Source organism: Entelurus aequoreus, linkage group LG08, assembly GCF_033978785.1.
Source record: "Entelurus aequoreus isolate RoL-2023_Sb linkage group LG08, RoL_Eaeq_v1.1, whole genome shotgun sequence".
Taxonomy (NCBI): Eukaryota; Metazoa; Chordata; class Actinopteri; order Syngnathiformes; family Syngnathidae; genus Entelurus; species Entelurus aequoreus.
In genome coordinates this window covers 68,242,349-68,255,122 of record NC_084738.1, presented here as the reverse complement: position 1 = coordinate 68,255,122, position 12,774 = coordinate 68,242,349, and the positions used below count along the sequence as shown (strand labels likewise).

The window sequence follows — 12,774 nt, the reverse complement described above, 5'->3', positions numbered from 1 at the left end:
AGTGACAGGTACTAGCAGGTAAGCTAGTGACATGTAGTAGCAGGTAAGTTAGTGACAGGTACTAGCAGGTAAGTTAGTGACAGGTACTAGCAGGTAAGTTAGTGACAGGTTAGCTAGTGACAGGTAGTAGCAGGTAAGCTAGTGACAGGTACTAGCAGGTAAACTAGTGACAGGTACTAGCAGGTAAGTTAGTGACAGGTAGTAGCAGGTAAGCTAGTGACAGGTACTAGCAGGTAAGTTAGTGACAGGTACTAGCAGGTAAACTAGTGACAGGTACTAGCAGGTAAGCTAGTGACAGGTAGTAGCAGGTAAGTTAGTGACAGGTACTAGCAGGTAAGTTAGTGACAGGTACTAGCAGGTAAACTAGTGACAGGTACTAGCAGGTAAGCTAGTGACAGGTAGTAGCAGGTAAGTTAGTGACAGGTACTAGCAGGTAAGTTAGTGACAGGTAGTAGCAGGTAAGCTAGTGACAGGTACTAGCAGGTAAGTTAGTGGCAGGTAGTAGCAGGTAAGCTAGTGACAGGTACTAGCAGGTAAGTTAGTGACAGGTAGTAGCAGGTAAACTAGTGACAAGTAGTAGCAGGTAAGCTAGTGACAGGTACTAGCAGGTAAGCTAGTGACAGGTAGTAGCAGGTAAGCTAGTGACAGGTACTAGCAGGTAAACTAGTGACAGGTACTAGCAGGTAAGTTAGTGAAAGGTACTAGCAGGTAAGTTAGTGACAGGTACTACCAGGTAAGCTAGTGACAGGTACTAGCAGGTAAGCTAGTGACAGGTACTAGCAGGTAAGTTAGTGACAGGTACTAGCAGGTAAGCTAGTGACAGGTACTAGCAGGTAGTAGTACAATGCTTGTGTACTTCATATTATTAAATGTAATTCTTCTTCCTGGCAGACAATCCGAGTCCTGAGGAAAATGGTGCAAGTTCTACCGGCGAGTACAAAGTTGTTAGGTGAGAATAATAATAATAATAATAATAATAATAATAGTGGTGTTGTTGTTGCAGGGCGACGCCCTCATAACCAAGTGCACCTACAGCACCCGGGACAGGGACAGGCCTACTGTGGTGAGCACTACAATGTAGCCCACCTGCCACCTTGTCTTGGAGGACCACCTGTCCCTAATGTTGTGTCCTCAGGGGGGGTTTGGCATCATGGAGGAAATGTGCGTCAACTACGTGCACTATTACCCGCGCACTCACCTGGAACTCTGCAAGAGTCACCTGGACCTGGAACACCTGCAGAGGTTCTTCACCTTCATTACAAGGTGTGTGTGTGTGTGTGTGTGTGTGTGTGTGTGTGTGTGTGTGTGTGTGTGTGTGTGTGTGTGTGTGTGTGTGTGTGTGTGTGTGTGTGTGTGTGTGTGTGTGTGTGTGTGTGTGTGTGTGTGTGTGTGTGTGTGTGGGCCTAGCCTACAGGGTGTTGTGATGCGTCTAGTGCAGTAGTTAGGGGGAAGGTTGCATGTGAAGTGAAATACATTTATATAGCGCTTTTTCTCAAGTGACTCAAAGCGCTTTACATAGTGAAACCCAATATCTAAGTTACATTCAAACCAGTGTGGGTGGCACTGGGAGCAGGTGGGTAAAGTGTCTTGCCCAAGGACACAACGGCAGTGACTAGGATGGCGGAAGCGGGGATCGAACCTGCCTACAGGGTGTTGTGATGTGTCTAGTGCAGTAGTTAGGGGGAAGGTTGCATGTCTACTTCCCATCTGCTTGCTAACCTCTCGCTTACAGACACTGCTGCTGGCTAGCCTTTGTGGTGAACGGAGAAGCAGCCTTGTGCGTCAGTCTTCTCCTGCCAGTACACAGCCTCTCCTTCACCAAGACTCCTGTCAGGCCTCCACGTGGCCACACACGGTAACTTGAGCCCTGCGGCTCAAGGCAAACGTGGCAGGGGATCTCGGAGCTGCAGTGGTCCCCAGAGGCGTGATGCGCAGGCCCACATTGTGGACACGCCCTGGCATCACCCAACCACTGCCCCGCTGCCTTGTGGGTTAGTCTGGGAAGACAAAGGCTAGGGGAGCACACCCTGAGAGAAAAGCAAGTGACGTTGGAGACTGCGCGTTCCCATCGTCAAAAAAGACCTCAACGGCGGAGTGGGCCAATGATGGATGTAGAGAACCTCCACAACGGTCACAAAGGCGGAAGAAGGCTGCAGCAAAGATGGGCCCCCAATTGTCTTGGTTTCCATGCCATTGGACCCTGGTCTTTTCTTTGCCAAGGACAGTGTGGTGACTGCCTGTGCACCAGTTTCCCCACTTTAAAAGATTCCCCGCACAGGCGTTCTCCTGAAGGACCCATCATTACCCAACCCCCCTATAAGTCCTATGGAGACCAGGAAATGGTGACGGGAGCAGGACAGTGAAGTCTGGGAGCTTCTAGCCACGCACTGGCACATAGGCGGTGGATGCCTGATTCAGTCGCCTTGCTCTCGGATCGAGGCAGAGAGAGCATTTCGGCAGCAGCACCCACGTCTGAGCAGCCCTATTTAGGATCCACTCTGCTCACCCTACACGGGAAGGGGCTAGAAGAGGTGCCCTAAAAATAGCCTGCCTCCTATAACCTGACTGGAATACCGCGTCCAGTGGGTTCACCTTATAGCGGTCGAAAAACAAAAACAAAAACGATGAACTTTGGAGCTTGGAATGTGAGAACACTTATGGACAGTGCCTCCAGCAATCGTCCAGAAAGAAGATCGGCGATCGTTGCCAGGGAGTTGAAAAGGTGCAAGATCGATATTGCTGCCCTGTCTGAAACCCGCTTGGCTGAGGAGGGGCAACTAAAGGAGGAGAAAGGGGGATACACTTTCTTCTGGAAGGGAAAAACAGCTGATGAACCCAGAATCCACGGAGTTGGATTTGCCATCAGAAACCGGCTCATCTCCCAACTCTCCGAATCTCCAATAGGCATCAATGAGCGACTCATGACCCTACGCCTGAGGCTCTCAAACAATCAGATGGCAACAGCTGTGAGTGCCTATGCACCAACTTTGGACTCACATGATGAAGACAAGGAGACCTTCTATGCAACCTTAGACCAGGTTCTATCGGATATCCCGAAAGAAGATAAGATCCTTCTACTCGGGGACTTCAATGCCAGGGTTGGCAAGGATCACAAGCTCTGGAAAGGCACTCTAGGTAAAGAAGGTGTTGGGAATGTCAACTCCAACGGAGTCCTTCTTCTGTCAACGTGTGCTGAACATGATCTTCTAATAACAAACACCCTTTTCCGCCAGAGAAACCGGTTCAAAACGTCCTGGATGCATCCCAGATCAAAGCGCTGGCATCTCATAGACTATGTCATTGTCAGGGCCAGAGATCGTAAGGATGTTAACATCACCAGGACCATGATTTGTGCAGACGACTGCTGGACAGACCACCGCCTCATCCGCTCCAAAATGAACATCGAGCTGCGGCAGAAGAGGAGGACACAAAGGAGAGTGTTCCGCCCTAAATTTAACATTGATAGCCTTGGAGACACAGATAGGGTGCAACATCTACAAAACACCCTGTCTGTGAGACTCCCGGAAGAATATCCTGAGGATGTGGAGGAACACTGGAAGGCTCTTAAGACCACGCTACTTGAAACCAGCAAGGATACCATTGGCTACAGGACTAGGAAACACCAGGACTGGTTCGATGAAAACGACATCGAAATACAACAGCTGATTGATGCCAAAAGGAAAGCTTTTTGTTCTTGGCAGAGCGACATCAACTGCAGGGACAAAAGGCAGGCCCACGCCAAGGCAAAGGCACTTGTCCAGAGCAGAGTGAGAGAGCTGAAAAACAAATGGTGGATGGAGAAGGCTCTGGAAATCCAGAAGCTTGCTGACTCTGGGGATGCCAGGGGTTTCTTCAACGCTACCAAGGCTGTTTATGGGCCCAGCTATCGAGGCCTAAACCCCCTCCGCTCTAAAGATGGACAAACCCTGCTCAAGGACGATGTAGGTATCAGTTCCAGATGGCGTGAACACTTCCAAGAGCTCCTGAATCGGAACTCCACAGTGGAGATGGAAACCATCAACCAGATTCCTCAGCGACCCATCATGGAGCATTTGGGTGATCCTACCACCGAAAATGGGGTCCAGGCTGCCATCAGAAAACTGGGTAACAACAAGGCTTCCGGACCAGATGGGATACCAGCAGAAATATTAAAGCAAGGCGGACCAAAACTCCTTTGCCACATGCATAGCCTCATTGGTAAAATCTGGGATAAGGAGGAAATCCCAGCCGAACTCAGGGACGCCCTCATTGTCACCGTCTTCAAGAAGGGAGATAAGGCGGACTGTGGCAACTACAGAGGCATCTCTCTCCTGTCCACAACAGGAAAAATACTGGCCCGTATTTTGGCAAACCGGTTATTGCCGCTGTCAGAAGAGATCCTCCCAGAGTCCCAGTGTGGCTTTCGTCCAGCTAGGGGAACATCGGACATGATTTTTGCAGTTCGTCAACTGCAAGAGAAATGTCGAGAACAACACCTGCCACTATACATGGCATTCATTGACCTTACAAAGGCCTTTGATTCTGTGAACAGAACCGCCCTCTGGGGTGCCCTCTCCAAGATCGGATGCCCAGACAAGTATTTGAAGATCTTGCGTCTGTTGCACGACGACATGACCGCAGTGGTAGTTGGAAATGGCGGCTCTGAAACGGCTCCCTTCAAAGTTGACACTGGTGTCAAGCAGGGCTGCATCATCGCACCAACCCTGTTTGCTATCTTCATCTCAGCCATACTTCACCTCACCAGTCAAAACCTGCCTGAGGGAGTCCAGTTCATACACCGGACAGACGGCGGGCTCTTCAACCTGAGTAGGTTCAGGGCAAAAAGCAAGGTGCTTATATCCTCCATTACAGAGCTTCAGTACGCAGATGGCAATGCTCTTGTTGCTCATTCTGAGTTGGACCTCCAGAACATCATGGATGCTTTTGCCAGAGCGTACCGACTCCTGGGACTTGACATCAACATAAAGAAGACTCAGATCCTGTACCAACCGGCCCCTGACACACCCTACCAACCCCCCACAATTTATGTGGACAACAACATCTTGGAAAACGTGGAGCATTTCGCTTATCTTGGCAGTCTTCTTTCAACGAGAGCTGTCATCGATGCAGAGATCCACCACCGCATAGGTTGTGCCAGCGCAGCTTTTGCTAAGCTCAAGAAAATGGTTTTCGAAAATCGGGTCATCCAGACCAACATCAAGCTTCTCGTATATAAAGCTGTAGTTCTGCCCACTCTGCTCTACGGGGCTGATAGTTGGACCACCTACAGCAGACACCTGAAGGCTCTGGAGCAGTACCACCAGCGATGTCTCCGCAAGATCCTCAGGATCAGCTGGGAAGATAGGCGTACCAACATTAGTGTTCTGAAGGAAGCTAACATGCCCAGCATCACTACAACTGTCATTCAGCACCAGCTGAGATGGACAGGCCATGTAATTCGCATGCCAGACAGTCGCCTTCCAAAACAGATGTTGTACGGACAACTGACGGAAGGACAACGCACCCAAGGGGGGCAGAAGAAGCGGTATAAAGATAACCTCAAAATCCACCTGAGGAAATGCTGCTTCAACCTCAACACCTGGGAGGATGAAGCCCACCAGAGGGTTTTGTGGAGCAGGATGGTCCATGAAGGCACAGCACAATTAGAAAAGGACCTCCACCGTGCCGCGGAAACCAAGAGGCAACAAAGAAAGGAGAGATCCACTACCAAAACAGCTCCTCAGACCACCACCACAACCACCACTACTACCACGACAATCACGCACATATGCCCCCACTGCAGTAGAGTCTGTGGATCACGGATTGGCCTCTACAGCCACCTGAGGACCCACAGATGACCAGACTCACCAACGGGAGGACTATCATACTCGCTTCTAGTGATCGCCAATGATGATGGTGTGTGTGTGAGTGCATGTTGTCCAGGAAAGAGGGCGTGGTCTAATGAGGGCCGATGTGTGTGTTAGATTCCAAGGCCAGGAGGCGTGTGTGTGTGGCGAGGACAGCGTGACAGATCAGTATTCCCGCCTGCAGTGGGACATGTTCTCCACTCAGGTGCTGGACTTACTGTACACCACATCACCAATCTCCATGCACTGCAACCAATCTACTGCACGCCTCTTCCCTGTGAGTCTCACACCACATGTACCTGCACTACATGTACCTGCACTACATGTACCTGCACTACATGTACCGTCACTACATGTACCTGCACTACATGTACCGTCACTACATGTACCGTCACTACATGTACCGTCACTATATGTACCTGCACTACATGTACCTGCACTACATGTACCGTCACTACATGTACCGTCACTACATGTACCGTCACTACATGTACCTGCACTACATGTACCTGCACTACATGTACCGTCACTACATGTACCTGCACTACATGTACCTGCACTACATGTACCTTCACTACATGTACCTGCACTACATGTACCTGCACTACATGTACCGTCACTACATGTACCTGCACTACATGTACCTGCACTACATGTACCTTCACTACATGTACCTGCACTACATGTACCTGCACTACATGTACCGTCACTACATGTACCTGCACTACATGTACCGTCACTACATGTACCGTCACTACATGTACCGTCACTACATGTACCTGCACTACATGTACCTGCACTACATGTACCTGCACTACATGTACCGTCACTACATGTACCGGCACTACATGTACCTGCACTACATGTACCTGCACTACATGTACCGTCAGCAGCAGCACAACATTTCAACAGCAAGTAACATAATATGGCGTGTAACATCGTATAACAACGTAACATGACGTGTAACATCGTATAACAACGTGTAACATAATATGACGTGTAACATCGTATAACAACGTGTAACATAATATGACGTGTAACATCGTATAACAACGTGTAACATAATATGACGTGTAACATCGTATAACAACGGGTAACATTATATAACGTGTAACATCGTATAACAACGTAACATGACGTGTAACATCGTATAACAACGTGTAACATAATATGACGTGTAACATCGTATAACAACGTGTAACATAATATGACGTGTAACATCGTATAACAACGTGTAACATAATATGACGTGTAACATCGTATAACAACGTGTAACATAATATGACGTGTAACATCGTATAACATAATATGACGTGTAACATCGTATAACAACGTGTAACATAATATGACGTGTAACATCGTATAACAACGTGTAACATAATATGACGTGTAACATCGTATAACAACGTGTAACATAATATGACGTGTAACATCGTATAACAACGTGTAACATAATATGACGTGTAACATCGTATAACAACGTGTAACATAATATGGCGTGTAACATCGTATAACAACGTGTAACATAATATGGCGTGTAACATCCTATAGCAACGTAACATGACGTGTAACATCGTATAAGAACGTATAACATAATATGACGTGTAACATCCTATAACAATGTGTACACAATTAAGATATTTCTTTCAGGGACTGTGAGACATAAATAATAACTTTCTTTAAGGGACTGTGGGACATAAATAATAACTTTCTTTAAGGGACTGTGAGACATAAATGAGATCTTTCTTTAAGGGACTGTGAGACATAAATAAGAACTTTCTTTCAGGGATTGTGAGACATAAATAAGAACTTTCTTTAAGGGACTGTGAGACATAAATAAGATAGAGTATTTCTTTCAGGGACTGTGAGACATAAATAAGATCTTTCTTTCAGGGACTTTGGGACAAGCAGCCGCTGCCGGTCGTGACCTCGGTCCTGCAGAGAGCTCCTTACCCATGTGAGGTGGGGGTGCGCCCCACACCACGCCCCATCGTACCCCCAGTCTGAGTCAGCAGTTTTGCTTTATGAATTCTTTATTTTTGTCAAGCTGCTGCGCCTTCTTGGAGACAAAGAAGTTCTTTAAAAAACCCTCAAGGTGGACTTTTTTGTCCTTTCAGTACTTTTTCCAAATGTGTGTTTTTCATTTCAAGCCAATAAATAAATAGCTTTTCATCAAATGATGTCACAGTCATCAACATGTGTTATTTTACCATTCTAATCTGGGATATGATGTCATCAAAATGATGTCACAGTCATCAACATGTGTTCTTCACCATTCTAATCCGGGATATGATGTCATCAAAAGTCCTTCAAAATGATGTCACAGTCATCAACATGTGTTATTTCACCATTCTAATCTGGGATATGATGTCATCAAAATGATGTCACAGTCATCAACATGTGTTCTTCACCATTCTAATCCGGGATATGATGTCATCAAAAGTCCTTCAAAATGATGTCACAGTCATCAACATGTGTTATTTCACCATTCTAATCTGGGATATGATGTCATCAAAATGATGTCAAAGTCATCAACATGTGTTCTTCACCATTCTAATCTGGGATATGATGTCATCAAAATGATGTCAAAGTCATCAACATGTGTTCTTCACCATTCTAATCTGGGATATGATGTCATCAAAATGATGTCAAAGTCATCAACATGTGTTCTTCACCATTCTAATCTGGGATATGATGTCATCAAAATGATGTCAAAGTCATCAACATGTGTTCTTCACCATTCTAATCTGGGATATGATGTCATCAAAAGTCCTTCAAAATGATGTCACAGTCATCAACATGTGTTATTTCACCATTCTATTAGTTTTGTTCATAGCCAAGTTTGTACTTCCGCCTTTGTGCGCGCCTTTTGTTTGCAACCTTTGTTCCTTTTTTATAGTCAAATTGAATCATGTCCCTACCTTCACGTCATGTCCACTCCAATTTCTTTGCATCTCGGGAAAACAAACCATCCCATAGTCCTCGCACTGACAATATGTATATATACATGTATATATACATGTATATATATATGTATATATACATGTATATATACATGTATATATATATATATATATACATGTATGTATATATATATATATATATATATATATATATATATATATATATATATATATATATATATATATACATGTATATATATATATATATATATATATATATATATATATATATATATATATATATATATATATATATATATGTGTGTATAGACACCGATAGACAGACAACATTCACACACTAGGGACCATTTAGTGTTACCAATCAACCTATCCCCAGGTGCATATATACGTATATATATATATATATATATATATATATATATATATATATATATATATATATATATATATATATATATATATATATATATATTAGGGATGTCCGATAATGGCTTTTTGCCGATATCCGATATTCCGATATTGTCCAACTCTTTAATTACCGATACCGATATCAACCGATACCGATATCAACCGATATATGCAGTCGTGGAATTAACACATTATTATGCCTAATTTGGACAACCAGGTATGGAGAAGATAAGGTACTTTAAAAAAAAAAAAAAAAAAAATAAGATAACTAAATTAAAAACATTTTCTTGACTAAAAAAGAAAGTAAAACAATATAAAAACAGTGACATAGAAACTAGTAATTAATGAAAATTAGTAAAATTAACTGTTAAAGGTTAGTACTATTAGTGGACCAGCAGCACGCACAATCATGTGTGCTTACGGACTGTATCCCTTGCAGACTGTATTGATATATATTGATATATAATGTAGGAACCAGAATATTAATAACAGAAATAAATGGGGGGAGGGAGGTTTTTTGGGTTGGTGCACTAATTGTAAGTGTATCTTGTGTTTTTATGTTGATTTAATAAAAAAAAACCAAAAAAAACAACAAAAAAAACGATACAGATAATAAAAAAAAACGATACCGATAATATATATCTCTAATATATATATATATATATATATATATATATATATATATATATATATATATATACGTATGTATATATATATATATATATATATATATATATATATATATATATATATATATATATATATATATATTTACACATATATATACACATACATATATATATATGTATATATATATTTACACATATATATACACGTATGTATATACATATATATATATATATATACATATATATATATATACATATATATATATATATAGATATAAATAAATATATGTATATATATATAGACACATATACATATGTATATATATATATACATATACATATGTATATATATATTTATATATACATATACATATGTATATATATATATATACAAACCCCGTTTCTATATGAGTTGGGAAATTGTGTTAGATGTAAATATAAACGGAATACAATGATTTGCAAATCCTTTTCAAGCCATATTCAGTTGAATATGCTACAAAGACAACATATTTGATGTTCAAACTCATAAACATATTTTTTTGTGCAAATAATCATTAACCTTAGAATTTGATGGCAGCAACACGTGACAAAGAAGTTGGGAAAGGTGGCAATAAATACTGATAAAGTTGAGGAATGCTCATCAAAGACTTATTTGGAACATCCCACAGGTGAACAGGCAAATTAGGAACAGGTGGGTGCCATGATTGGGTATAAAAGTAGATTCCATGAAATGCTCAGTCGTTCACAAACAAGGATGGGGCGAGGGTCACCACTTTGTCAACAAATGCCTGAGCAAATTGTTGAACAGTTTAAGAAAAACCTTTCTCAAGCAGCTATTGCAAGGAATTTAGGGATTTCACCATCTACGCTCCGTAATATCATCAAAGGGTTGAGAGAATGTGGATAAATCACTGCACGTAAGCAGCTAAGCCCGTGACCTTCCATCCCTCAGGCTGTACTGCATCAACAAGCCACATCAGTGTGTAAAGGATATCACCACATGGGCTCAGGAACACTTCAGAAAACCACTGTCAGTAACTACAGTTGGTCGCTACATCTGGAAGTGCAAGTTAAAACTCTCCTATGCAAGGCGAAAACCGTTTATCAACAACACCCAGAAACGCCGTCGGCTTCGCTGGGCCTGAGCTCATCTAAGATGGACTGATACAAAGTGGAAAAGTGTTCTGTGGTCTGACGAGTCCACATTTCAAATTGTTTTTGGAAACTGTGGACGTGGTGTCGTCCAGACCAAAGAGGAAAAGAACCATCCGGATTGTTCTAGGCGCAAAGTGTAAAAGGCAGCATGTGTGATGGTATGGGGGTGTATTAGTGCCCAAGACATGGGTAACTTACACATCTGTGAAGGCACCATTAGGAGGGGGAGAGAGGGGGGGGCATGTATGGATGGATGGATGGAGAGAGAGAGTACTGAACATTCTAGCACTGACTATGCAGAGGGTGACTGGCATCATCCATCATGCTCATTACTTTTTACATTATTATGGTATATAATGTGTGATGTGACTTGGACACACCCAGGAGTATTATGGTATATAATGTGTGATGTGACTTGGACACACCCAGGAGTATTATGGTATATAATGTGTGATGTGACTTGGACACACCCAGGAGTATTATGGTATATAATGTGTGATGTGACTTGGACACACCCAGGAGTATTATGGTATATAATGTGTGATGTGACTTGGACACACCCAGGAGTATTATGGTATATAATGTGTGATGTGACTTGGACACACCCAGGAGTATTATGGTATATAATGTGTGATGTGACTTGGACACACCCAGGCGTATTATGGTATATAATAATAACATTATAGCCAAAATAAATATACTATACAACTTTAATGTATATAAAATATTAGCATTAACAGCTAACATGAATCCCACGATGTTTCCTAGTTTTTAAGAGTAAAACAGAGTTTATTTGAATGTGACACACAACAATTACCTTTACTGGCTTTTTATGGAGGGAAAAATAAAAAATAAACAAACAAGAGTACAATTCTTGAAGCTAAAATATTAGCATTAGCAGCTAAATAGCCTCTATGAATCATGATGGTGTTTTAATTGCATGTATTAGTTTTTCAATAGTAAAAAAAAAGTTGAATTAAATGTAAGCGGTGCCAGGACACAAAACAATTACCTTTATTGGAATTTTATTCCAGAATAAAACAGTAAATGTATGGCTAAAACGTTAGCAATAACAGCTAACGAACCTTATTGAATTACACAATGGCTCTTTATTTGCATTTTTTAACAGTAAAATAGACTTTATTCACCCCGACACACAACATTAATAACCTTATAGCCAAAAGAAATATACTATACAACTATAATATAGATCCTTTGAGCTCAAATATTAGCATTGACAGCTGCAGAATAATAAGGTCCAGGTTAGATGCTAAGCTAGCGGCTAGTTCCTTGAAAATAGCAGATTGAGTGAAAAATATGAAAAAATTGGCATGATTTGATTTTAAGACTCCAAGAATAAATTAATAACCTTATTGGCAGAAAAAAAAAGTACAATAGAGATTGTTTGAGCTTAAATATTAGCATTCACTGCTAATGGAAGCTAGCTCCAGGTTAGCCGCTAAGCTAAGGGCTATTTCCTTAGAAAGTAGCAGATTGAGCCAGGAAAGGTCAAACCAATGACCTTGACTTGCTAACACATCAAAATGTGACGTTTGATCCTTCAGATCCTTGCTACAAAAAGTCAGACGAGGTCAGAAGAGGTCAGAAGAGGTCAGACGAGGTCAGAAGAGGTCAGACGAGGTCAGTCGTACACGCCTTTCACGCGCTTGTTCTCGGGGTCAAAGGTGGATCTGAGGTGGGCTTCGGCCTTGTAGGCCACGCCCATCCGCTCCAGCGTGAACTCGCCGCTCTTCACGAAGTCAGCGCTCACCTGAGGGAGACAAGAAGGTCACAGAGGTGTCACCACCTGCT

General features: G+C 42.4%; 2 protein-coding genes across 2 annotated transcripts in view; one reads left to right on the top strand and one right to left on the bottom strand.

Annotated features, from left to right (window-relative positions):
• Positions 1–8,340, top strand: part of dbh (dopamine beta-hydroxylase (dopamine beta-monooxygenase)) — a 45,503-nt gene extending 37,163 nt beyond the window's left edge. Inside the window, exons 8-12 of the mRNA XM_062055137.1 lie at positions 892–930; positions 1,004–1,063; positions 1,136–1,263; positions 5,964–6,123; positions 7,740–8,340. Coding sequence (XP_061911121.1) covers positions 892–930; positions 1,004–1,063; positions 1,136–1,263; positions 5,964–6,123; positions 7,740–7,853 — 501 coding nt within the window. The 3' untranslated portion in view covers positions 7,854–8,340. The remainder of the gene's footprint in view (positions 1–891; positions 931–1,003; positions 1,064–1,135; positions 1,264–5,963; positions 6,124–7,739) is intronic.
• Positions 8,341–11,788: 3,448 nt separating this feature from the next.
• The window catches only part of sardh (sarcosine dehydrogenase), a 97,123-nt gene continuing 96,137 nt past the window's right edge, over positions 11,789–12,774 (bottom strand). The window contains exon 22 of the mRNA XM_062057160.1: positions 11,789–12,733. Within this exon, the coding sequence (XP_061913144.1) occupies positions 12,605–12,733 (129 nt within the window). The 3' untranslated portion in view covers positions 11,789–12,604. The remainder of the gene's footprint in view (positions 12,734–12,774) is intronic.